We start from the raw sequence: 27,748 nt of genomic DNA, 5'->3' as shown, positions 1-27,748 counted from the left end.
GTCACCCCCCCACCCCCACACCCCCCGGCAGCTCCCGGGGGGGGGGGGGGGGCAAGTTTCGCTCTCTTGGGGGGCTCTGCCCCCCCCCCAACCCTCTTGGGGGGGGGGGAACGACACCCCAGGGGAAAGGGGGGTCCAACCGAGCCACACCCCACCCTACCCCACCCCGAGACCCCCGGGAACCGGGGAGCCCCCAAGAACTGGGGAGCGCCCCGCGAGCCGGGGATGCACCGGGAATGGGGGAGCCCCCCAATAAATGGGGAGCCCCCCCCAATAAATGGGGGGACCCCCCCAATAACTGGGGAGCTTCCTCAATAAATGGGGAGCCCGCCAGAACCGGGAAGCCCCCCCAAGAACGGGGGAGTCCCCCCAAGAGCAAGGGGATGCACTGAAAACTGGGGTCCCACTGGGAATCAGGGACCCCCCCCCCGAGAAGTGGGGGGACCCCCCCCCGAGAACTGGGGAGCCCCCAATAAATGGGGAACCCCCCCAATAAAAGGGGAGCCCCCGAGAACTGGGGAGAATGCCCCAAGAACTGGAGGTCCCCCCCAAGAACTGCAGACCCCCCAGGAACTGGAGACCCCCCCACAATAAATGGGGGGCCCCCAAAATAAATGGGGGACACCCCAATAAATGGGGGACCCCCGCAATAAATGGGGGACCCCCTCAATAAATGGGGACCCCCCCATTAAACGGGGACCCCCCCAATAAAGGGGACCCCCCCCAATAAAGGGGACCCCCAATAAGTGTGGGGAGCCCCCCGGAACCGGGGGACCCCCCCGCCAAGAAGAACCAAGAACGGGGGGGTGGGGGGGGGACACACACACTGGGCACGGGGGACACCCCGGGAACTGGAGACGCACCGAGAACTGGGGGAGCCCCCCCCCCCAAAACCAAGGGGGGGTGGGGGACCCCCCCCAGGCGCCGCGGCCCCCCCTGCACCCCGGGGGCGGGCGGCTCTTTGGTTGAGCACAGGTCTCTGAGGTATATGTCCGGGGGGGTCGGGGTTTGGGGGGGCAGGGGGGGCCTCTGCCCCCCCCCCGGCCCTCTTTGGCTGTAGGACGGGGGGGACTTCGCTTCCTTCGACCACCCGTGGGGCGGGGGGGGGCTCGTGTCAACGGGGAACGACCCCAGGAGGTCGTCAAGGAGGTGGCACCGTGGGGAACCCCAAGGTCATGAGACCATGGGGGTCGTCAAGGTCATGGCACCGTGGGGAACCCCAAGGTCATGAGACCATGGGGGTCGTCAAGGTCATGGCACCATGGGGAACCCCAAGGTCATGAGACCATGGGGGTCGTCAAGGTCATGGCACCGTGGAGAACCCCAAGGTCATGAGACCATGGGGGTCGTCAAGGTCATGGCACCATGGGGAACCCCAAGGTCATGAGACCATGGGGGTCGTCAAGGTCATGGCACCGCGGGGGTCATCAAGGTCATGGCACCGTGGGGAACCCCAAGGTCATGGCACCGTGGGGGTCACCAAGGTCATGGCACCATGGAGGACCTGAAGGTCATGACACTACGGGGAACCCCAAGGTCATGAGACCATGGGGGTCTTCAAGGTCATGGCACCGTGGGGGTCGTCAAGGTCATGGCACCGTGGGGAACCCCAAGGTCATGAGACCATGGGGGTCATCCAGGTCATGGCACCGTGGGGGTCATCAAGGTCATGGCACCATGGAGGACCTCGAGGTCATGACAACATGGAGGACCTGAAGGTCATGACACTACGGGGAACCCCAAGGTCATGAGACCATGGGGGTCGTCAAGGTCATGGCACCGTGGAGAACCCCAAGGTCATGGCACTGTGGGGGTCACCAAGGTCATGGCACCGTGGGGAACCCCAAGGTCATGAGACCATGGGGGTCATCAAGGTCATGGCACCGTGGGGGTCGTCAAGGACGTGGCACCGTGGGGAACCCCAAGGTCATGAGACCATGGGGGTCACCAAGGTCATGGCACCATGGGGAACCCCAAGGTCATGGCACCGTGGGGGTCACCAAGGTCATGGCACCATGGAGGACCTCGAGGTCATGACAACATGGAGGACCTCGAGGTCATGACACCACGGGGAACCCCAAGGTCATGACAACATGGGGGTCCTCAAGGTCATGAGAACATGGAGGACCTCAGGGTCATGGCACCGTGGAGGACCTCAAGGACGTGGCACCATGGGGAACCCCAAGGTTCGCCATGGGGGTCGTCAAGGACCTGGCACCGAGGAGGTCCCCAGGGACACGGCACCGTGGGGGTCCTCAAGGGCGTGACACCATGGACGTCCCCAGGGACGTGCCACCATGGAGGACCTTCAGGGCACAACACTGAGGAGGTCCATGAGGACACGAGACCACGGGGGACCCCAAGGATGTGCCACCACGGAGGAGGCCAAGGACGTGCCACTGTGGAGGTCCCCAAGGACACGACACCGTGGGGGTCCCTGCGGGCAAGACACGGCGGATGATGCAACACCACGGAGGTCCCCAAGGCCGTGACATCACGGAGGACGCCAAGGCCACGACACCACGAAGCTCCCCAAGGCCACGACACCGCGGAGGACCTTGAGGACACGACACCGCGGAGGACCCTAAGGCCACGACACCATGGAGGTCCCCAAGGACGCAACGTCACGGAGGACGCGACACCGTGGAGCTGCCTGGGGCCACACCACCACGGAGGACCCCGAGGACACAACGCCACGGAGGTCCTCAAGGCCACAACGCTGCGGAAGATCCCGAGGACGCGACATCGCGGAGGTCCCCGAGGACGTGACACCGCAGAGGTCCCTAAGGTCACGACGCCATGGAGATCGCCGAGGCCATGGAGGTCTCCAAGGCCACAACACCACAGACGTCCCCAAGGCCACGATGCCTGGAGCTCCCTGAGGCCATGGCCCCGTAGAGGTTCCCAAGCCCATGACACCATGGAGGACCTCAAGACCATGGTCCGATGGAGGTCCCTAAGGCCATGACACCATGGCAGACCCCAAGGTCATGGTCCGATGGAGGTCCCCAAGGCCATGACACCATGGAGGACCTCAAGACCATGGTCCGATGGAGGTCCCTAAGGCCATGACACCATGGCAGACCCCAAGGTCATGGTCCGATGGAGGTCCCCAAGGCCATGACACCATGGAGGACCTCAAGGTCATGGTCCGATGGAGATCCCCAAGGCCATGACACCATGGAGGACCTCAAGACCATGGTCCGATGGAGGTCCCCAAGCCCATAACACCATGGAGGACCTCAAGGCCATGACACCATGGAGGACCTCAAGACCATGGTCCGATGGAGATTCCCAAGACCATGACACCATGGAGGACCTCAAGACCACGGTCCGATGGAGGTTCCCAAGACCATGACACCATGGAGGACCTCAAGACCATGACACCATGGAGGACCTCAAGACCATGGTCCGATGGAGGTTTCCAAGGCGATGACACCATGGAGGACCTCAAGACCATGGTCCGATGGAGGTCCCCAAGCCCATGACACCATGGAGGACCTCAAGACCATGGTCCGATGGAGATTCCCAAGGCCATGACACCATGGAGGACCTCAAGACCATGGTCCGATGGAGGTTCCCAAGGCCATGACACCATGGAGGACCTCAAGACCATGGTCCGATGGAGGTCCCCAAGACCATGACACCATGGAGGACCTCAAGACCATGGTCCAATGGAGATTCCCAAGACCATGACACCATGGAGGACCTCAAGACCATGGTCCAATGGAGGTCCCCAAGACCATGACACCACGGAGGACCTCAAGACCATGAGCACGGGCCACCAGCACCTGGCGTTCGGCCACAGCACCCGAGTCCCCACCATCACCGGCGTCACCACCACCACCACCATCACCACGACCATCGCCGCCATGACCACCACCACCATCACCATCGCCACCACCGTGACCACCACCGTGACCACCACCACCATCACCATCCTCACCATCACCACCACTGCCGAGTCCCGCAATTACACGCGAGTTAACGAGGAGGACACCAGCCCAACAGCACCCAGCTGGGGGGGGTGGGGGGCACGCTCTGGGGTGCTCCCCCCAACCCCCCTCCCTCCCCTCCCCCCCCCCAAGGAGCCAACGTACAAAACCTGGTGGGTTTGGGGGGTCGGGGCGCCCGGGGAGGGGCGGCCCCCTCCCCCTCGCCCCCCAATTTCTATTTGGTTTCTCTTAAAGTAGCTGAGGTATATGGCGACGTGACCCCCCCGCCCCCCCGGGCCCATATTTGGTTTGGCAGCTGTAATTAAAGCTTCGGTAACGAGATCAGCCCGGGGGGGGGGGGGGGATGCTGGGGGAGGGGCAGCGTTTCGGGGTGGGGGGGGGGACACCCCCCAAAGCCGCCGCCCGAGGGACCCAGGCGTCCGGACGGGGGGATCCCCCCCGCCCCGCCCCCGCCGAGCTCCGCGCCTGGAGACGGGGTCAATTTTTGGTCTAAAAATCAATTTTTTTGTGGTTTTTTTTTTTTTACACTTTTTGGTGCGGTTTTTTTTTTTTTTTCTGAGGTTTGGGTGCGGTTCTTTTTTTTTTTTTTGGCTTTTTTTTGGCCTTTTTTGTCTTTCTTTGGCCTTTTTTGTCTTTTTTTTTTGTCATTTTTCGGCCTTTTTTGTCCTTTTTTGGCCTTTTTTGTCCTTTTTGTCCATTTTTTGTCCTTTTTTTGTCCTTTTTAAATCTTTCTTTCTCCTTTCTTTTGTCTTTTTTTGTCCTTTTGTATCCTTTTTTTGGCTTTTTTTTGGCTTTTTTTTTTTGGCTTTTTTTTTTGGCTTTTTTTTGGCTTTTTTTTGGCCTTTTTTTGGCTTTTTTTTTTGGCCTTTTTTTTGGCTTTTTTTTTTTGGCTTTTTTGGGTTTTTTTTTTTCTTCTTTTTGTTGCTTTTCCCTCAGTATCGGGGTCGGTTTTTGGTTTGGTCGCTGCTCGAGCATCGTCTCTCACTTCCCCGCCGTCGGGTGTATCGGGGGGGGGGGGGTGCTGTCACCCCCTTATTTTTCCCCTCCCCCCCTTTTTTTTTTTGGCGTTTTTCTCCTCTTTTCCTCCGGGAAGAAGCGATGACGCCCGTTTTCTGTATAAAAAAACACAACAAAAAAACAACAAAAAACCAACCAACCCCCCCCCCACCCCCCCAAAAAGGAGGTGCTGCCCCTCCCCCACCCCCCCAAAAAAAGAAAATTAAAATGTTGTTCTTTTTTTCTTCCTTTTTTTTTTTTTTTTTTTTCCTCTCTGTCCAAAACCCCCCAAAACCCCATGAAAACGAGGAGGGGGTGGGGGTACATTCAGGGACGGGGACCCCCCCCCGAATCCGGCGGCTTTTGGGGGCCTTTGGGGATTTTTTCCCCCCAAGAGTTTCTTTTCGGGGGGAATTTATTGGTTTTTATTGGTTTTCCCTTGCTTGGCGCCTTCACAGTATTTCCCCGCGCCGGCGCCGAGAGGGGGTGCAAGGCGGGGGCCGGGGCTCCATGAGGTATTTGCGTCCGGCGGGGGGGCCCCTTCTCCGGCCGTTCGGGGCCAAAGCGGCGAGTTTTGGGGCTTTGCCTTCAGCTTGCGCTGGAGATTTTTGGTTTCCTGCGGGCGGGGTCAGGCACTGCGGGGGGGGGGTTCTGGTGGGTTTTTGGTCTCGTTTCTGTGTTTGCTCCTTTTTTTGGCTTTTTGGGTTTTTTCCTGTTTTTGTTCTTTTGCTTTTTTCCTTTTTTTGGGGATTTTTCCGCTTTTTTTTGGTTTTTTTCCTCCTTTTTTTGCTTTTTCCTCTTTTTTTCCCGTTTTCCTCCTTTTTTACCGTTTTTTTCTTTTTTCCACTTTTTTCGGTTTTGCTTTTCCTTTTTTCTTTTCCCTTTTTTTACACTTTTTCCTTTTCCCTTTTTTTACACTTTTTCCTCTTTTATCCCGCTTTTTTCCTGTTTTGCTTTTTCCCTTTTTTTGCTCTTTTCCGCTTTATTTCACTTCTTCCTCTCCATTTTTCTTTTTTAACCTCTTTTTCCATTCTCTTTTCCTCTTTCTTTTGCTTTTTTCGTTGTTTGGGGTCTTTTTTTCCCTTTTTCTCTTGCTCTTTTCCTCTTCCTTTCACTTTTTCCCTTCTGTTGGGGTTTTTTCCTTTCTCTTTCACTTTTTTCCTTGTTTGGGTTTTTGTTTCCTTTTCTGTTGCTTTTTTCCTTTTGCTTTTTCCGTTTCCCTTTTGCTTTTTCCCTCTTTATTTTCCTCTTTTCCTTGCGTGATTTTTTTCCTTTTTTCCTTGTCATTTCGCTTTTTTCTTCCCATTTCCCTTTTTCCTCCGTATTTCGCCTTTTCCTCGCTCTTCCCCTTTTTTCTCGGGGTTGAGGGTGTTGGTTGTGGTGGGTTTTTTTCTTTTTTCCTTTTTCTCGTCCTTTTTCCCGTTTCTTTCCCTTTTTTTGGGTTTTTTTTTGCTTATTTTTCCCTTCTTCTTCGCCTTTTCGCTGCCTCCCCCTCCTCCCGACAGCTCCAACCCCCCCTCGGCCGCGGCCTCCTGGGGATAAATAAATACGGGGGGGGGAGGGGGGGCGATGCCGGGGGGGGAGGGGTCGGTCCCACCGAGCCCCCCCCCAATAAAAACCCCAAATTTACAATAAATTACCCCCCCCCGCAAACACATTCGAGCGGACACCGAGGTCAGAAGAGTTTTGTAAAAAGCCTTTGGGATCAGCTGGGGGGGGGAGGGTGCCCCCCCGGGCAGGTTTTTTGGTGTGAAATAGTCACTTTTTGGGTTTTTCTCTCACTTCCCCCCCCCCCCCCCCGCCAGGCGCGAAACGGGGGAGGAAACGCCCTTTTTATGTTTTTTCCCATCCGCCCCCCCCCAATAAATTAATTGGGGAGGGGGCACCCCCCCGTGGGGGGAGGGGACTAATTTGGGGAGGAAGACCCCCCAAGAGCATCATTAAGTTAAATTAAGTTAAGGGGGGGTCCGTCCTCCCGGCCCCCTCGGGGCGGGGGGAGGGGTGTCGGTTTTTGGTCTGTAGCGCGTGCTGGGGGGTCGGGGGTCGTCCCCCCACCCATCACTCGTCCCCCGGGGGGTGGGGGGGGTGTCGCCGCTGGCGGAGCTGCAGGAGGAGCAGGAGGGGAGGGGAAGGGGGGCAAGGGGCGGCCACGGCGGCCGGCACCAGCCCCACGGTGGCCGGGGGGGCCCCCAAAAGCGGGAGGGGTCCCTGGTTGAGGAAGAGGGGGGGGGTGACCATGGCGGGGGTGCTCGGCGTCCCCGCGCTGCTCCCCAGCACCAGCGGCCCCCCCGGCTCAAGGCTGGAAAGCGGCAGGCTTCCACCACTGGCCAAGGCTGCGGAGAGAGGGGGGCGTCAGGGGGAGACCCCCCGACCCATAGGGACCCCCCCGCATCCATAGGGACCGCCCCGACCCATAGGGACCCCCGCATCCATAGGGACCGCCCCGACCCATAGGGACCCCGGATCCATAGGGACCCCCCGGATCCATAGGGATGCCCCGACCCATAGGGACCCTCCCGACCCATAGGGACCCCCCGCATCCATAGGGACCGCCCCGACCCATAGGGACCCCCGGATCCATAGGGACTCCCCCGGATCCATAGGGACCCCTCTGATCCATAGGGACCACCCCAATCCATAGGGACCCCCTCAACCCATAGGGACACCCCGATCCATAGGGACGCCCTGGATCCATAGGGACCCCTCCGATCCATAGGGACCCCCCCGGATCCATAGGGACACCCCCAATCCATAGGGACCACCCCCGATCCATAGGGAACCCCCTGACCCATAGGGACCCCCCGGATACATAGGGACACCTCTGATCCATAGGGACCCCTGGATCCATAGGGACCACTCCCAACCCATAAGGACCCCCCGCATCCATAGGGACCACCCCCGATCCATAGGGACCCCCCTGTGGGCATCCCTGTCCTATAGGGAACCTGTTCCCATCAGGACCCCCATCCCATAGGGACCACCCCGATCCATAGGGACCCCCTGTGGGCATCCCTGTCCTATAGGGACCCTGTTCCCATCAGGACCCCCATCCCATAGGGACCTGTTCCCATGGGGACCCCCATCCATGGGCACCCCAATCCTATATGGACCCCCATCCCATAGGGACCCCATTCCCATGTGGACCCCCATCCCATAGGGACCCTCCCGATCCATAGGGACCCCCCGTGGGCATCCCTGTCCTATAGGGAGCCCTTTCCCTTGGGGACCCCCATCCCATAGGGACCCCGTTCCCATGGGAACCTCATCCATGGGCACCCCAATCCTATATGAACCCCCATCCCATAGGGACCCCCATCCCATGGAAACCCCAATCCTGTAGGGACCCCATCCCATAGGGACCCCCATCCCATAGGGACCCACATCCATGGGGACTTCCATCCCATAGGGACCCCATTCCCACGGGGACCCCCACCTATAAGGGACCGCCATCCCATAGGCACCCCCATCCCATAGGGACCCCCATCCCATGGGAACCCCAATCATGGGCACCCCCATCCTATAGGGACCCATATCCATGGGCACCCCCATCCTATAGGGCCCCCATCCCATAGGGACTGCCATCCATGGGGACCTCCATCCCAGAGGGGCCCCCATCCCATAAGGACCCCCATTCTATAGGGACCCCCATCTATGGGCACGCCCATCCTATAGGGACCTCCATCCCATAGGGACCCCCATCCATGCCCCATCCTATAGGGACCCACATCCCACAGGGACCCCCATCCTATAGGGACCCCCATCCATGATGACCTCCATTCTATAGGGACCCCCATCTATGGGCACACCCATCCTATAGGGACCTCCATCCCATAGGGACCACCATCCATGCCCCATCCCATAGGGACCCACATCCCACAGGGACCCACATCCTATAGGGACCCCCATCCATGATGACCTCCATTCTATAGGGACTCCCATCTATGGGCACGCCCATCCTATAGGGACCTCCATCCCATAGGGACCCACATCCATGCCCCATCCTATAGGGACCCACATCCCACAGGGACCCCCATCCTATAGGGACCCCCATCCATGATGACCTCCATTGTATAGGGACCCCCATCTATGGGCACGCCCATCCTATAGGGACCTCCATCCCATAGGGACCACCATCTATGGGCACGCCCATCCTATAGGGACCTCCATCCCACAGGGACCCCCATCCTATTCGCACCCCCATCCATGATGACCTCCATTCTATAGGGACCCCCATCTATGGGCACGCCCATCCTATAGGGACCTCCATCCCATAGGGACCACCATCCATGCCCCATCCCATAGGGACCCCCATCCTATAGGGACCCCTATCCATGGGGACCCCCATCATATAGGGACCCCCATCCTATAGGAACCCCCATCCCCTGACTCCTCCCACCCCACAGCTCTGGGTCCCCCCTGCCCCACGGCTCCTCCCGCCCCACAGATTGGGGGTGCCCCCGCCCGTCCCCACGGCGATGAGCGTGCGATGAGCGTGCGACGAGCGTGCGACGAGCGTGCGATGAGCGTGCGACGGTTAGTGAGCGGGGGCTGGCATGGGCGCGGGGGGAGGGGGGGCCCAGACCATGGGGGGAGGGGCGGGGGGGGGCGCCGCCCGCCCGGGAGCCTTTGCACACTCGGCACCTCGCACGCCCGTGCACGGGGCTTTGCACACCGGCTCTCGGCTCTTTGCACACCCACGTGCGGCTCTTTGCACAGCGGAGGGCGGCGACCCGCACGCTCGCGCACGGCTCTTTGCACGCCAGCCCTCAGCTCCTCGCACACCCACACGCGCCCCCTTGCACACCCACACACCACTCCTCGCACGCCCACACACGCCTCCTCGCACATCTACACACGCCCCCTTGCACACCCACACACCACTCCTCGCACACCCACACACGCCCCCTTGCACACCCACACACGCCTCCTCGCACACCCACACACGCCCCCTTGCACACCCACACACGCCTCCTCGCACGCCCACACACGCCTCCTCGCACATCTACACACGCCCCCTTGCGCACCCACACGTGCCCCCTTGCACACCCACACACCACTCCTCGCACACGCACACACGCCCCCTTGCACACCCACACACCACTCCTCGCACACCCACACACGCCTCCTCGCACATCTACACACGCCCCCCTGCGCACCCACACACGCCCCCTTGCACACCCACACACACGCCCTCACACACCCACACACACCTCCTTGCACACCAGCTCAGTGCTCCAGCCCACGGCCCCTTGCATGCCAGCCCGTCGCTCTTTGCACGCCCGTGAACGGCTCTTTGCACACCAGCCCATGGCTCCTTGCACACCCACACACGCCTCTTTGCACGCCCGTGCACAGCTCTTTGCACACCAGATCACACCTATCTGCACGCCCGTGCACGGCTCTTTGCACACCAGCCCACGCCTCTTTGCACACCCACGCACAGCTCTTTGCACACCAGATCACACCTATCTGCACGCCCGTGCACGGCTCTTTGCACACCAGCCCACGCCTCTTTGCACACCCGCTCCTGGTTCCTTCGCACGCCCACGCACGCCCCTTCGCACGCCCACGCACAGCTCTTTGCACACCAGATCACACCTATCTGCACGCCCACGCACGTCTCTTTGCACACCAGCCCACGCCTCTTTGCACACCCGCTCCTGGTTCCTTCGCACGCCCACGCACGCCTCTTTGCACGCCAGCTCACCGCACCAGCCCGCACCCCCTCGCACACCAGCCCCCCCCCCCTTCCTTTCACACCACCCCGCCAGTCCTTGCACACTGACTCCCCCACCCCCACCCCTCCCCGGGCATCCGGGCGGGCGGCGGATGGTCTGGCACGCGCGCGTGCAAGGCGCCCCACCCACCTTGGATGGTGGCCAGCGGGTTAGTGGCCATGAGCCCCGCGGTCACCCCAAGCACTGAGCTTCTGCAAAGCAAACCGGGGGAGGGGGGAGGTTATAGGGGACCCCCCCCCTCCCCCAAATTTTTTTCTTTTTTTTGGGGGGGGGGTGTAACCGTGCCGCACCCCCCACCCCCACCCCACACCCCCCCCCCCAACTCACCCGGAGCCGGGGCTGAGGCCCGCGAGGCCGATGGGGCCGTGGGTGCCGCTCTGGGGGGAGGGGGTTGTGCTGTTGGCGGGGGCGGCGTGGCCGGGGCCAGGGTGGGGGGACCCCCTGCCCCCCGCAGCGGCTGGGGGCCAGGGAGCCGGCGGCCGACGACAAGGTAGTCACTGCGGGGGGGGAGAGCGGAGTTTATATAGGTCCTACGTAAACACCAGGGTTAGGGTAGGACCTACAAAACTCGGGGGCCCCCCTTGCCTTGAAACATCTTCCTCCCGCCCCCCTCCCCCCCCCAAGCTGGCTGCTGTTTGGGTAGGCCCTACGTAAACACGCTGTGCTGGCAGTAAGGTAGGTCCTACGTAAACACCGGGGTTTGGGTAGGTCCTACAAAAACTTTGGGGCCTCCCCTTCCCTTAAAGCATCCCCCCTCCTAAAACATCCCCCCCCTTCCCTTAAAGCACCCCCCAGCTATACGCCCGCCAGCATTTACGTAGACCCTACGTAAACACGCTGCGCTGGTGATGGGGTAGGTCCTACGTAAACACCGGGGCTTGGGTAGGTCCTACAAAAATACTGTGCCCCCCCCCCCGCCCCCCCCCGCCCTTAAAGCATCGCAGCTTGTAGGACCTACAGAAACCCACCCCCCCTCCCCAACGCCGTGCTGGCTGGTGTTTGTGTAGACCCTACGTAAACATTAGGGTAGGTCCTACGTAAACAAACGTTAGGGTAGGTCCTACGTAAACAGGGGCCGAACCTGTTGTGCTCAGACTGCTGGAGGCCTGGGAGAGCGGGAGGCTGACGCCAGGGCCGGGGGTCACCTGGGGGGAGAGAGGGGGTGGTGGGGGATGGGACCCCCAGGGGACGGGGACGGGGGGGACAGGGACGGGGCCGTATGGGGACAAGGACACCAGGATGCATATAGGGCCAGGGACCAGGGTCCATATAGGGCCAGGGTCCATATAGGGCCAGGGTCCATATGGGGTCAGGGTCCATATAGGGTCAGGGTCCATACGGGGCCAGGGTCCATATAGGGTTAGGGTCCATACAGGGCCAGGGTCCATACAGGGCCAGGGTCCATATAGGGCCAGGGTCCATACGGGGCCAGGGTCCATATAGGGTCAGGGTCCATACGGGGCCAGGGTCCATATAGGGCCAGGGTCCATATAGGGTCAGGGTCCATACGGGGCCAGGGTCCATACAGGGCCAGGGTCCATATAGGGTCAGGGTCCATATAGGGTCAGGGTCCATACGGGGCCAGGGTCCATACAGGGCCAGGGTCCATATAGGGTCAAGGTCCATATAGGGCCAGGTTCCATACAGGGCCAGGGTCCATATAGGGTCAGGGTCTATACAGGGCCAGGGTCCATACAGGGCCAGGGTTCATATAGGGTCAGGGTCCATACAGGGCCAGGGTCCATACGGGGCCAGGGTCCATACGGGGCCAGGGTCCATATAGGGCCAGGGTCCATACAGGGTCAGGGTCCATACGGGGCCAGGGTCCATATAGGGTCAGGGTCCATATGGGGCCAGGGTCCATATAGGGTCAGGGTCCATACGGGGCCAGGGGTCATATGGGGCCAGGGTCCATATAGGGTCAGGGTCCATATGGGGCCAGGGTCCATATAGGGTCAGGGTCCATATAGGGTCAAGGTCTATATAGGGCCACGGTCCATACGGGGCCAGGGTCCATATAGGGTTAAGGTCCATATAGGGTCAGGGTCCATACAGGGTCAGGGTCCATATAGGGCCAGGGTCCATACAGGGTCAGGGTCCATACGGGGCCAGGGTCCATACAGGGCCAGGGTCCATATAGGGTCAGGGTCCATACGGGGCCAGGGTCCATATAGGGTTAAGGTCCATATAGGGTCAGGGTCCATATAGGGCCAGGGTCCATACAGGGTCAGGGTCCATACAGGGCCAGGGTCCATATAGGGCCAGGGTCCATATGAGGCCAGGGGTCATACAGGGCCAGGGTCCATATGGAGCCAGGGGTCATACGGGGCCAGGGTCCATATAGGGTCAGGGTCCATATAGGGTCAAGGTCCATACAGAGCCAGGGTCCATACGGGGCCAGGGTCCATATAGGGCCAGGGTCCATACAGGGTCAGGGTCCATACGGGGCCAGGGTCCATATAGGGTCATGGTCCATATAGGGCCAGGGTCCATACGGGGCAAGGGTCCATATAGGGCCAGGGTCCATACAGGGCCAGGGTCCATATAGGGTCAGGGTCCATACGGGGCCAGGGTCCATACGGGGCCAGGGTCCATATAGGGTCAGGGTCCATACGGGGCCAGGGTCCATACGGGGCCAGGGTCCATATAGGGCCAGGGTCCATACAGGGCCAGGGTCCATATGGGGCCAGGGTCCATATAGGGTCAGGGTCCATACAGGGCCAGGGTCCATACGGGGCCAGGGTCCATATAGGGTCAGGGTCCATACGGGGCCAGGGTCCATACAGGGTCAGGGTTCATATGGGGCCAGGGTCCATATAGGGTCAGGGTCCATATAGGGTCAAGGTCTACATAGGGCCAGGGTCCATACGGGGCCAGGGTCCATATAGGGCCAGGGTCCATACAGGGCCAGGGTCCATACAGGGCCAGGGTCCATATAGGGCCAGGGTCCATACAGGGCCAGGGTCCATACGGGGCCAGGGTCCATACGGGGCCAGGGTCCATATAGGGTCAGGGTCCATACAGGGTCAGGGTCCATACGGGGCCAGGGTCCATACAGGGTCAGGGTCCATACGGGGCCAGGGTCCATACGGGGCCAGGGTCCATACAGGGCCAGGGTCCATATAGGGCCAGGGTCCATACGGGGCCAGGGTCCATATAGGGTCAGGGTCCATACAGGGCCAGGGTCCATACGGGGCCAGGGTCCATACGGGGCCAGGGTCCATATAGGGTCAGGGTCTATACAGGGCCAGGGTCCATACGGGGCCAGGGTCCATATAGGGTCAGGGTCCATACAGGGCCAGGGTCCATACGGGGCCAGGGTCCATACAGGGTCAGGGTCCATATAGGGCCAGGGTCCATATGGGGCCAGGTTCCATACAGGGCCAGGGTCCATATAGGGTCAAGGTCTATATAGGGCCAGGGTCCATACGGGGCCAGGGTCCATACGGGGCCAGGGTCCATATGGGGTCAGGGTCCATATGGGGCCAGGGTCCATATAGGGCCAGGGTCTATACAGGGCCAGGGTCCATACAGGGCCAGGGTCCATATAGGGCCAGGGTCCATACGGGGCCAGGGTCCATATAGGGCCAGGGTCCATATAGGGCCAGGGTCCATACAGGGTCAGGGTCCATACGGGGCCAGGTTCCATATAGGGTCATGGTCCATATAGGGCCAGGGTCCATACGGGGCCAGGGTCCATACGGGGCAAGGGTCCATACGGGGCCAGGGTCCATACAGGGTCAGGGTCCATATAGGGTCAGGGTCCATACGGGGCCAGGGTCCATACAGGGCCAGGGTCCATATAGGGCCAGGGTCCATATAGGGCCAGGGTCCATACAGGGTCAGGGTCCATACGGGGCCAGGTTCCATATAGGGTCATGGTCCATATAGGGCCAGGGTCCATACGGGGCCAGGGTCCATACGGGGCAAGGGTCCATACGGGGCCAGGGTCCATACAGGGTCAGGGTCCATATAGGGTCAGGGTCCATACGGGGCCAGGGTCCATACAGGGCCAGGGTCCATATAGGGCCAGGGTCCATACGGGGCCAGGGTCCATATAGGGTCATGGTCCATATAGGGCCAGGGTCCATACGGGGCCAGGGTCCATACGGGGCAAGGGTCCATATAGGGTCAGGGTCTATACAGGGCCAGGGTCCATACGGGGCCAGGGTCCATATAGGGTCAGGGTCCATACAGGGCCAGGGTCCATACGGGGCCAGGTTCCATACAGGGCCAGGGTCCATATAGGGCCCCGGCCCCCGGCGTCCCCAGACACCCCGGCCCCCCCAGCGCCCTCCCCCCTTTCCCCACGCACCATATGGGGGCTGTAGGCGGGGGCCTTGCCGGGGGGGGGCAGGCCGGGGGGGGGCGCGGCGGCGGCGGCGCCGCAGGGGTTGATGCGCTTCTCCTTCTGGCGGCGGTTGCAGAACCAGACGCGGATCACCTCCTTCTCCATGTGCAGCTGCTCCGCGATCAGCAGGATCTCCTCCGAGGTGGGCTTCTGGTTCTGGGGGGGCACGGCCGTGTGGGGAGGGGTCCCGCCCGTGTGGGCAGGGGTCCCGCCGCGCTTATGGGGGGGGGGGGCGCCGGCCGGGGTTTGGGGGTGCTCACCGCGAGAAAGCTCTTCTCCAGGGCGAAGCGGACGTTGGTCTCGATGCTGGTGCGTTTCTTGCGGCGCCGGCCGGGGAGCCCTCGAAGCCCCCCAGGCTGGGGGAGCTGAGGGGGTTGGGGCTGGGCAGCGTGGAGTCCACCGACATGGTCTCTATAGGGGGCGGGGGAGGGTATGGAGGCGGGGGGGCGGCAGGGCTCGCATCCCGCGTGGGGACCCCCGCCCACGGCCACCACCGCCCGCCCCGCCCCGGGTCCGTCTGGGATGGGGGTGGGGGGCTGCGGGAGCGGGGGTTGGGGGATTGTGGGGACGTCGTGGGGGATGGGGACCGTGGGGACAATATGGGGGCCGGGGGCCATATGGGGCCAGGGACCATACGGGGATGGGGACCAAGGACCATATGGGGATGGGGACCAGGGGCCATATGGGGATAGGGACCATGTAGACAATATGGGGGATGGGGACCCCAGAGGGTGTGGGGGACAGGGACCATGGGGACATCGTGGAGGGACGGGGACCATGGGCCCATATGGGGCCAGGGACCATATGGGGATGGGGACCAGGGGCCATATGGGGACAGTGGCCATATGGGGATCGGGTCCAGGGGCCATATGGGCATGGGGACCATATGGAGACAGGAACCATATGGGGATGGGGACCATACGAGGATGGGGACCATACAGGGACGGGGACCACGGGCCCTATGGGGACAAGGGCCATATGGGGATGGGGACCATACAGGGACGGGGACCACGGGCCCTATGGGGACAAGGGCCATATGGGGATGGGGACCATACGGGGACGGGGACCACGGGCCCTATGGGGACAGGGACCATATGGGGATGGGGACCAGGGGCCATATGGGGACAGGGACCATATGGGGATGGGGACCAGGGGCCATATGGGGACAGGGGCCATATGGGGATGGGGACCAGGGGCCATATGGGGACAGGGGCCATATGGGGATGGGGACCATATGGGGATGGGGACCATACGGGGATGGGGACCATACAGGGACGGGGACCATGGGCCCTATGGGGACAAGGGCCATATGGGGATGGGGACCATACGGGGACAGGGACCATGGGCCCTATGGGGACAAGGGCCATATGGGGATGGGGACCATACGGGGACGGGGACCACGGGCCCTATGGGGACAAGGGCCATATGGGGATGGGGACCATACGGGGACGGGGACCACGGGCCCTATGGGGACAAGGGCCATATGGGGATGGGGACCATACGGGGACGGGGACCACGGGCCCTATGGGGACAAGGGCCATATGGGGATGGGGACCATATGGGGATAAGGACCACAGGCAATACAGGGGACGGGGACCAGGGTCCATATGGGGATGGGGACCATATGGGGATGGGGACCAGGGGCCATATGGGGATGGGGACCATATGGGGATGGGGACCAGGGGCCATATGGGGATGGGGACCATATGGGGATGGGGACCAGGGGCCATATGGGGACGGGGACCATACGGGACGGGGACCCCGGGCCCTATGGGGACAAGGGCCATATGGGGATGGGGACCATACGGGGACGGGGACCACGGGCCCTATGGGGACAAGGGCCATATGGGGATGGCGACCATACGGGGACGGGGACCACGGGCCCTAGGGGGACAGGGGCCATATGGGGATGGGGACCATACGGGGACGGGGACCATGGGCCCTATGGGGACAAGGGCCATATGGGGATGGGGACCATATGGGGATAAGGACCACAGGCAATACAGGGGGACGGGGACCAGGGTCCATATGGGGATGGGGACCATATGGGGATGGGGACCAGGGGCTATATGGGGACAGGGGCCATATGGGGATGGGGACCAGGGGCCATATGGGGATGGGGACCATATGGGGATGGGGACCAGGGGCCATATGGGGACGGGGACCATATGGGGATGGGGACCAGGGGCTATATGGGGATGGGGACCATATGGGGATGGGGACCAGGGGCCATATGGGGACGGGGACCATACGGGGACGGGGACCACGGGCCCTATGGGGACAAGGGCCATATGGGGATGGGGACCATACGGGGACGGGGACCACGGGCCCTATGGGGCCGGGGCCCCTATGGGGCAGGGCTGCCCCCCGGCCCTCACCGGCGTCGTTGAGCCACTTCTCCAGCAGCGGCTTGAGCTTGCACATGTTCTTGAAGCTGAGGTTGAGCGCCTCGAAGCGCGAGATGGTCGTCTGGCTGAAGTCGTTCCCGTACAGCTTCCCCATCGCCAGCCCCACGTCGCCCTGGGGAGGGGGGGGCACCACGGAAGGGGGGGGGGGGGGGGGAGTCACCCCGGGGAACCCCAGGACCCCCCCCACCCACACCCCCCCCCCAAAAAATACCTGGGTGAAGCCCAGCTTGATGCGCCGCTGCTTGAAGGTGCGGGCGAACTGCTCCAGCTCCTCCAGGTCGCTGGGCTCTTCGGGGTGGGGGGGTCCAGGCATTTTGGGGGGCCCCGGGGGCAAATGGGACTCGGGGAGGCCCGGCCGAGTCGCTGGCTGGGAGAGAAGAGGTTTGGGGGGGGGGGCAGGGGAGGGAGATGGGGTGCGGACCCCCACCCCCACCCCTGGCTGGGAGGGAAGCGAGGGGGGGGGTCGGGGGGGGGGTGATGGGGTGCAGCCCCCCCATACCTGTGCTGGCAGCCCCCGCGGGGCTGGTTTGGCAGGAGCCCCCCGGGGCTTTGCTGAGGTAGCTGAAAGAGGTTTGGGGTGGGGAGCAGCCCTGCAAGAGGCGGGGGGGGGGTGTCAGGGTGGGGGGGGAGCCCCCCCTAATTGCCAGTGGCTGGGGGGGGGGGTCTGGGCATCCCTGAGCATCCCCCCAGGGACCCCTGAGCACCCCAGGGACCCCAAACACCCTGTGCACCTTGGGCACCCTGGGGACCCCCGAGCCCCCCGATCCCCTGGGGACCCTGAGCACCCTGGGGACCCCCAGCATCCCAGGGCACTTTGGGGACCCCCAGCACCCCAATCCCCCTGGGGACCCCCAGCATCTTGGGGGTCCGGGTACCCTGGGGACCCCGATCCCCCTGGGGACCCCCAGCACCTTGGGGCTCCTGATACCCTGGGGACCCCAATCCCCCTGGGGACCCCCAGAATCCCAGGGCACCTTGGGGACCCCGGGGACCTTGGGGACCCCCAGCATCTTGGGGGTCCTGATACCCTGGGGACCCCGATCCCCCTGGGGACCCCCAGCATCTTGGGGGTCCTGATACCCTGGGGACCCCGATGCCCTTGGGGACCCCCAGCATCCCAGGGCACTTTGGGGACCCTGGGGACCCCGGGGACCTTGGGGACCCCCAGCATCTTGGGGGTCCTGATACCCTGGGGACCCCGATCCCCCTGGGGACCCCCAGCATCCCAGGGCACCTTGGGGACCCCGGGGACCTTGGGGACCCCCAGCACCTTGGGGCTCCTGATACCCTGGGGACCCCGATGCCCTTGGGGACCCCCAGCATCCCAGGGCACTTTGGGGACCCTGGGGACCCCGGGGACCTTGGGGGCCCCCAGCATCTTGGGGGTCCTGATACCCTGGGGACCCCGATCCCCCTGGGGACCCCCAGCATCCCAGGGCACCTTGGGGACCCCGGGGACCTTGGGGACCCCCAGCATCTTGGGGGTCCTGATACCCTGGGGACCCCGATGCCCTTGGGGACCCCCAGCATCCCAGGGCACCTTGGGGACCCCGGGGACCCCCATACCTTGCTGTCCTTGCTGGGCGGGCGGCAGCAGGAACTGGGGGGGCGGCTGGAGGTGGTGGCCGGGGACGAGCACCAGTTGCTGGAGCTGGAGGAGCTGCTGGATGTCCTGGGGGGACACGGGGGGGGGGGACACGGGGGGGGAACAGTCGTGGGGGGTGAGCAGGGCCAGGAGGGGACCCCGGGGAGGTGGGGACACGGGGGGACACACACGGTGGCAGGGGGTGTCCCCCTTACCTGGGCAGTGAGCTGGATGGGCTCGGAGAGGGTGAGCTGGGGGGGGGCCGGGGGGGGCCCTGGGGTCCCCTCCCCAGCCGGGGGGGTGGTGGCGGGGGCGGTGGCGGCGGTGGCGGCGGTGGCAGCGGCGGTGGCGGCGGCGGTGGCCGTGGTCTGCTGCTGCTGCACGGCCGCTGCCAGCAGCTGGGCCTGAGCCTGCTGCAAGAGGAGCTGCTGCGGGGCCGGCATCAGCGCTGCCAGCTGCGGGCAGGGACGGGCAGGGACGGGCAGGGGTGGGCAGGGACGGGTTAGGGACAGGCAGGGACGGGCAGGGATGGGAAGGGATGGGTTAGGGATGGGTTAGGGACAGGCAGGGACAGGCAGGGACGGGCAGGGACGGGCAGGGATGGGTTAGGGATGGGTTAGGGACAGGCAGGGACGGGCAGGGACGGGCAGGGATGGGTTAGGGAGGGGCGGGGATGGGAAGGGATGGGTTAGGGATGGGTTAGGGACAGGCAGGGACGGGCAGGGACGGGTTAGGGACAGGCAGGGACAGGCAGGGATGGGCAGGGATGGGTTAGGGACAGGCAGAGACAGGCAGGGATGGGTTAGGGATGGGGTAGGGACAGGCAGGGACGGGCAGGGATGGGCAGGGACAGGCAGGGATGGGTTAGGGATGGGGTAGGGACAGGCAGGGACGGGCAGGGACGGGCAGGGACGGGCAGGGTCGGGCAGGGATGGGTTAGGGACAGGCAGGGACGGGCAGGGACGGGCAGGGACGGGCAGGGACGGGCAGGGATGGGTTAGGGACAGGCAGGGACGGGCAGGGATGGGTTAGGGACAGGCAGGGATGGGCAGGGACGGGCAGGGTCGGGCAGGGATGGGTTAGGGACAGGCAGGGATGGGCAGGGACGGGTTAGGGACAGGCAGGGATGGGCAGGGACGGGCAGGGTCGGGCAGGGATGGGTTAGGGACAGGCAGGGATGGGCAGGGACGGGCAGGAACAGGCAGGGACAGGCAGGGGCAGGCAGGGATGGGTTAGGGACAGGCAGGGACGGGCAGGGACGGGCAGGAACAGGCAGGGACAGGCAGGGGCAGGCAGGGATGGGTTAGGGACAGGCAGGGACAGGCAGGGGCAGGCGGGGACAGGCAGGGGCAGGCAGCGACAGGCAGGGAGCCAGGTTGAGGCAGAGCGGGGTTGAGCGGGGAGCAAGGGGGGGGACAGGACGGGATGACAGGGATGGGGGACACAGGACAGGGACACGGGGACAGGGATGGGGACACGTTGGGGACAGGTTGGGGACACAGGGACAGGACAAGGACACAGGGACAGGATGGGGACACGTTGGGGACATGGGGACAGGTTGGGGACACAGGGACAGGATGGGGACATGAGGACAGGGCAAGGACACGGGGACAGGACGAGGCCACAGGGATGGGGACAGGTTGGGGACACAGGGACAGGATGCAGGCACGGGGACAGATGGGGACATGGGGACAGGGTTGGGGACACGGGGACAGGAGGGGGACACAGGGACAGGGTTGGGGACACGGGGACAGAAGGGGGACACAGGGACAGGATTGGGACACAGGGACAGGGTTGGGGACACGGGGACAGGGTTGGGGACACAGAAACGAGGTTGGGGACACGGGGACAGAGGGGGAACACAGGGACAGGACAAGAACACGGGGATGGGGTTGGGGACACAGGGACAGGATGGGGACACAGGGATGGGGATGGGGACAGGTTGGGCACAAATTGGGGACACGGGGGCCAAATGAGGACACAGGGACAGGGTTGGGGACACAGGGACAGGGTGGGGACACAGGGAGGGGGACACAGAGATGAAGTCGGGGACATGGGACAAGGTTGGGGACAGGACAAGGGGACAGGATGGCCACACAGGGATGGGGACAAGTTGGGGACACGGGGATGGGGACACGGGGATGGGGACACAGGGACCGGATGGGGACAAGACAAGGACACAGGAGATGTTGGGGACACAGGGGAGGGCATGGGGACAAGTTGGGGACATGGGGATGGGGACACAGAGGCACAGGATGGGGACACGAGGGGACACACAGGGATGGGGTTGGGGACATGGGGACAAGTTGGGGACATGGGGATGGGGACACAGGGACAGGTTGGGGACACGGGGGACACAGGGATGGGGTCGGGGATATGGGGGGACATGGGGATGAGTTGGGGACATCGGGGGACGCAGAGGGACAGGATGGGGACATGGGGGGGACACACAGGGATGGGGTTGGGGACATGGGGACAAGTTGGGGACATGGGGATGGGGACACAGGGACCGGATGGGGACACGGGGGAGGACACAGGGACAGGATGGGGACATGGGGGGACACAGGGACAGGATGGGGACACGGGGGAGGACACAGGGACGGGGTCAGGGACACGGGGGGACACAGGGACAGGATGGGGACACGGGGAGGACACAGGGACGGGGTCAGGGACACGGGGGGACACAGGGACAGGATGGGGACATGGGGGGACACAGGGACAGGATGGGGACACGGGGGAGGACACAGGGACAGGATGGGGACACGGGGGGACACAGGGACGGGGTCAGGGACACGGGGGGACACAGGGACAGGATGGGGACATGGGGGGACACAGGGACGGGGTCAGGAACACGGGGAGGACATGGGGACAAGTTGGGGACACGGGGGGACACAGGGACAGGATGGGGACACGGGGGGACACAGGGACAGGATGGGGACACAGGGACAGACACAGGGACAGGTTGGGGACACGGGAGGGGCCCGTGCAGCACCCACGGGGGGGCACAGAGAGGGGAGCAGCAGGTTAGTACCAGCGCCCAGCCCCCCGCAGCAGCGAAGCCCCTCCCCGCCGTCCCCAGCAGCGCGGTGACACCCCAGCTGTGTCCCTTGTCCCCCGCGTGTGTGTGTCCCCCGTCCCCCCAAATGGCCCCGTGTCCCGTCCCCCCCTGCCCCGGGACCCCACTCACCCCGGCCAGCTGGCTCCCCGCCAGCATCAGCTGGGTCTGGGGAGGGGCGGGGGCTGCGCGGGGGGGCAGCTCCGGGGGTCCTCGGCTTTAACCTGGGGGGTGGGGGGATAAAGAGATTTTTGGGGCGGCTTGGGGTGATTTTGGGGTGCCCCCCCGGAGGCGCTTCCTGTTTTGCTGCCGCCGCCCCCACCGAGGCTCCGGGATTTCCCCCCTCCCCACCCATTCCCCCCCACTGAGTCATCGCCCAGCACCCAGCGCCCGCACCCAAAACAGGAACCTCGGGGGGGGGCACTGGGGCGGGGAGGGGGCTGGGGGCAGGGGGGTGGGGTGGGGGCTGGGAGATGGGGGCTGGGGGTGTTGGGGGCTGGAGGGGCGCTGGGGTGTGTTGGGGGCTGGAGGGGGCTGGGGGTGTTGGGGGGCTCTGAGGGGGGCTGGGGGTGTTGGGGGGCTGGAGGGGGCGCTGGGGGTGTTGGGGGGCTGGAGGGGCTGGGAGATGGGGGCTGGGGGTGTTGGGGGGCTCTGAGGGGGCTGGGGGTGTTGGGGGCTGGAGGGGGCTGGGGGTGTTGGGGGCTGGAGGGGCTGGGAGATGGGGGCTGGGGGTGTTGGGGGCTCTGAGGGGGGCTGGGGGTGTTGGGGGGCTGGAGGGGGCTGGGGGTGTTGGGGGGCTCTGAGGGGGGCTGGGGGTGTTGGGGGCTGGAGGGGGCTGGGAGATGGGGGCTGGATGGGCGGGGGGGGTCCTGGGGGCCGAGTGGGGTCCTGGAAGGGTTGGGGGCTGGGACATGGGGGCTGGAGTGGGGCTGGCAATGGGGGGAGACCCCAGCGAGGGTGTTGGGGGCTGGGGGGATTCGGGGGGCCGGGGGGATGTGGGGGGCTGGGGGGCCCTTACCTTGGCTCCGGGGCCGGGGGGCTGGGGCGAAGGGGGGGTTTGTTCTGCTGGGCCTGGGGGGAGGCAGTGGGTCAGGGGGGGCACGGGGACCCCAGGGGTGGGTCCGGCCCCACGGCCGCCCCACGGCCGCCCCACGGCTGCCCCACATCTCACCTGGTGGTTCGTGTCGGGTCCATTTCTTTCTGTGTCTGTGACGAGAGGGGACCCTCAGCACCCGCCCGGGGGTCCCCGCCCCCCCCCAGGGGCCCCCCGAGGGCCTCAGGGTGCCCTAGAGCCCCCCCCGACCCCTATGGGTCCCCCGACCCCTATAGCCCCCATAGGTCTCTCTGTCCCCTGGGGCTCCTGGGTCCCCCCAGCCCCTCTGTCCCCAGGGGACCCCAGCCCTGCCAGACCCCCCAGCCCCAAGCCCCCCCCATGTCCCCAAGCCCCCATGTCCCCAACTTGTCCCCATGTCCCCCTCGTGTCCCCAGCTTCTCATGTCCCCCAGCCCCCCCATGTCCCCCAGCCCCTCCATGTCTCCCAGCCCCCCATGTCCCCAAGCCCCCCTGTGTCCCCAAGCCCCCCATATCCCTAAGCCCCCCATGTCCCCAAGCCCCCATGTCCCCCAGCCCCTCCATGTCCCTAAGCCCCCCATGTCCCCAAGCCCCCATGTCCCCAAGCCCCTCCATGTCCCCAAGCCCCCGTGTCCCCAAGCCCCCCATATCCCTAAGCCCCCAATGTCCCCAAGCCCCCTGTGTCCCCAAGCCCCCCATGTCCCCCAGCCCCCCATGTCCCCAAGCCCCCCATATCCCTAAGCCCCCCAATGTCCCCTAGCCCCCCGTGTCCCCAAGCCCCCAATGTCCCCAAGCCCCCCGTGTCCCCAAGCCCCCCATGTCCCCAAGCCCCCCGTGTCCCCAAGCCCCCGTGTCCCCAAGCCCCCAATGTCCCCAAGCCCCCTGTGTCCCCAAGCCCCCCATATCCCTAAGCCCCTCCATGTCCCCAAGCCCCCCTGTGTCCCCAAGCCCCCCATATCCCTAAGCCCCCCATGTCCCCAAGCCCCCTGTGTCCCCAAGCCCCCTGTGTCCCCCAGCCCCCCATGTCCCCCAGCCCCCCATGTCCCCAAGCCCCCCATATCCCTAAGCCCCCAATGTCCCCCAGCCCCCCGTGTCCCCAAGCCCCCAATGTCCCCCAGCCCCCGTGTCCCCAAGCCCCCCTACCCGTGCGCTCCCCGTGCAGCTCCACTCGCGCCTTCTCCACCTCCAGGGGCTTAGACATTCTTATTTCTGGGGGGGGACACAAATTTGGGGGGGGGGTGACATATCGGGGGGGGGGGGAGCTGAGCCGGGGGACCCCAGCATCCGGTGCCCCCCCCCCGGGCCGCAGGCGCAGATGATGCTCGGGGGGGGGGGGGGGGAATGGAGACACCCCCCCCCCATATCCACTGGTGACGGGGGGGGGGGGAATAACCCCCCCCCCAACAAAAATCATGGGGGGCTGCCCCCCCCCATTACCTCTCCGGGGGTTTTAACCCCTTCCTGGCCTCACCCCTGTGGGTCTGGGGGCGCGGGGGGCTGGGGGGCCCGGCGCTGCAGCGAGGCGTCTGCCGGCCCCGGGGAGCCAGGGTGGGGTGGGGGTGGGGTGGGTGGGGGCCCCCCGGCCGGGCCCCCCGCCTCATTTGCATGAGCCACTGAGTCACTGACGAGGCGCCAGCGGGACCCGAAATCTGGGGGCGAAGCGGGGGGGGGGGCCGGGGCCGGGGGGCACACGCGTGTGCGGGGTGCGGGTGTGCAACGGCAGACGGGTGGAGCGGGCGTGCAAGACGCGGGTGTGCGAGGTGGGGGAGAAGGGGGTGCAAGGGGGGTGCAGGGGGTGCAGGGGTGTGCAAGGGGGAGGGGTGCAAGGGGCGTGCAATAGGGGTGCAAGGGGGAAGGGGGTGCAAAGGGGGGAAGAGGGGTGCAATGGGTGTGCAAGGGGGAGGTGGGTGCAAGGGGCGTGCAATGGGTGTGCAAGGGGGTGCAATGGGGGTGCAAGGGGGTGCAATGGGGGTGCAAGGGGGGTGCAAAGGGGGTGCAAGGGGGGTGCAAAGGGGGTGCAAGGGGGGGGGGGGAGCGCGATGGGCGTGCGATGGGTGTGCAAGAGGCGTGCAAGGTGCGCGCCCCCTGACCCCGGCCCCGCCCCCGCACTTTCACTTCTCCTCCGCGTTTCCCTTTCGCGTTTTCACCCGGGTTAAAAACGGCCCCGGGTTCCTGCAAACGGCGCTGCCGGGAACGCGCCGGACGCGGGGCCGGTCCCTGGGGTCACCCCCGCGAGACCCCCGGGACCCCCCACCCCCCGAGACACCCCTGGGGACCCCCCACCCCACCCCCAACCCCCGGGACCCCCACCCCGAGACACCCCCGGGGTCACCCCCCCCCCCTCCTCGGGGACACCCCCTCTCTCCCCCAGGACCCCCCAGCCCCATGGGGGCACAGAGCAGCCCCAAACATGACGGCACCCCCCAGCCCCACGGCACCCCATAGCACCCCACAGCACCCCGTGCTGAGGAAACACGGCCCTATAGGGCCTTATGGGGCCCCACGGCAGCACCCAGCCCCACAGCACCCCGTGCCGGGGACCCCCAGCGCCAGCACTGCCCTATAGGGCCCTATATGGCCCCACAGCGCCCCACAGTCCCACAAACAGCCCTATAGGGTCCCCCCACGACACCCCCCAGCCCGCCCCCCCCAGCCCCCGCACAGCCCTATAGGGCCCCGCAGCAGCCCCACGGCACCCCGTGCCGGGGACCCCCAGCCTCAGCACGGCCCCATGGGGGGCCCCTCGGCACCCCATAGCCCCCCCGCAACTTGCGCCGGGGGCCTCCAGCGCTAGCACTGCCCTATAGGGCCCTATACGGCCCCACAGCACCCCACAGTCCCACACACAGCCCTATAGGGCCCCCCCAATCTCCACAGCACCCCACAGCCTCAGTACAGCCCTATAGGGCTCGCCAGCACCCCATAGCCCCACAGCCCCCCACAGCCCTATAGCACCCCACAGCCCCAGCACAGCCCTATAGGGCCCCACGGCACCCTCAGCCCCACAGCATCCCGCAGCCCCACGGCACCCCACAGCCCCAGCACAGCCCTATAGGGCCCCACGGCACCCTCAGCCCCACAGCATCCCGCAGCCCCACGGCACCCCACGGCACCCCACAGCCCCACGGCACCCCACAGCCCCAGCGCAGCCCTTTAGGGCCCCACGGCACCCTCAGCCCCACAGCATCCCGCAGCCCCACGGCACCCCACGGCACCCCACAGCCCCACGGCACCCCACAGCCCCAGCGCAGCCCTTTAGGGCCCCACGGCACCCTCAGCCCCACAGCATCCCGCAGCCCCACGGCACCCCACAGCATCCCGCAGCCCCACGGCACCCCACAGCCCCAGCACAGCCCTATAGGGCCCCACGGCACCCTCAGCCCCACAGCATCCCCCAGCCCCACGGCACCCCACGGCACCCCACAGCCCCACGCCACCCCACAGCCCCAGCACAGCCCTTTAGGGCCCCACGGCACCCTCAGCCCCACAGCATCCCGCAGCCCCACGGCACCCCACAGCATCCCGCAGCCCCACGGCACCCCACGGCACCCCACAGCCCCACGGCACCCCACAGCCCCAGCACAGCCCTTTAGGGCCCCACAGCACCCTCAGCCCCACAGCATCCCGCAGCCCCACGGCACCCCACAGCCCCAGCACAGCCCTATAGGGCCCCACGGCACCCTCAGCCCCACAGCATCCCGCAGCCCCACGGCACCCCACGGCCCCACAGCACCCTAGGGTGCCCGGGGCGCCCACCCAGCCCCCCCCAACCCCCAAGCGGGGGGTCCCAGCATGTCCCCCCCCCAGCCCCCCGCTACCTGCAGCCCACATGGTGGGGTTCACCATGGCGGGGTCCGGGGGTGTCGCACGCCCAGCGCCCGCCAGACGGGTGCCCCCGGGGGTGTGGGTGGGGGTGTGGGTGCGGGGGGGGGCGTGCCGGGGAGGTCCCCCACCCCGGGGGGGGGCCCCACGGGTGGTGGGTGGGGGGCAGCCACCGGCGGCACCAGGAAGCAGCTGGGAGGAAGTGCCGGCGAGCGATGACAAACGCACGTGGGCCGCCCCGCGCACGTGAGCGTGCGACACGCATCGCGCGGCACCTCCGCGGCCCGGCCCGTGTGCCCCCCCACGCCCCCGCACGCGCCCGCCGGAGCCTTGCACGACCCCGTGGCCTCGCACGCCCCCGCGGTGCTCGCCGTCCCCTCGCACGTCCCCGCGGTGCTCACCACGGCCTTGCACGCCCCCGTGGTCTTGCACACCCCTGTGGCGCTCACCACGACCTTGCACGACCCCGTGGCCTTGCACGCCCCTGTGGTGCTCACCACGACCTTGCACACCCCCGTGGCCTTGCACGACCTCACGGCGCTCACCACGCTCTTGCACGTCCCTACGGGTCTCGCCGTAACCTTGCACGTCCCCGTGGTGCTCGCCACGGCCTCGCACAACCCCACGGCCTCGCACAACCCCACGGCCTCGCACAACCCCACGGCCTCGCGCGCCCCTGCGGCTTTGCACGCCCATCGCGCGCCCGGGCAACGCACCCCCGGGGGCTCGCACGCGCATCCTGCGGCCTCGCACGCCCCCCGCGGCC

At 65.4% G+C, this 27,748-nt stretch overlaps 1 protein-coding gene across 1 annotated transcript; it reads right to left on the bottom strand.

Moving 5' to 3' along the window:
* Positions 1 to 7,010: 7,010 nt before the first annotated feature.
* POU2F2 (POU class 2 homeobox 2) lies at positions 7,011 to 27,047 on the bottom strand. Its single transcript, XM_072848185.1, is given in 18 exon segments — positions 7,011 to 7,285; positions 10,820 to 10,881; positions 11,018 to 11,116; positions 11,118 to 11,187; positions 11,772 to 11,812; positions 14,965 to 15,197; positions 15,302 to 15,391; positions 15,394 to 15,452; positions 17,420 to 17,561; positions 17,661 to 17,784; positions 17,961 to 18,039; positions 19,016 to 19,121; positions 19,250 to 19,489; positions 22,222 to 22,306; positions 23,108 to 23,160; positions 23,261 to 23,295; positions 24,304 to 24,369; positions 26,979 to 27,047. Coding segments are annotated over 18 exon segments (1,887 nt in total). The 5' UTR covers positions 27,007 to 27,047.
* Positions 27,048 to 27,748: the final 701 nt, after the last annotated feature.

The sequence above is a fragment of the Ciconia boyciana genome, chromosome 30, assembly GCF_034638445.1.
Source record: "Ciconia boyciana chromosome 30, ASM3463844v1, whole genome shotgun sequence".
NCBI classification, from domain to species: domain Eukaryota; kingdom Metazoa; phylum Chordata; class Aves; order Ciconiiformes; family Ciconiidae; genus Ciconia; species Ciconia boyciana.
The sequence above is the reverse complement of the archived record's forward strand: the minus strand, read 5'-3'. Positions and strand labels throughout refer to the sequence as shown.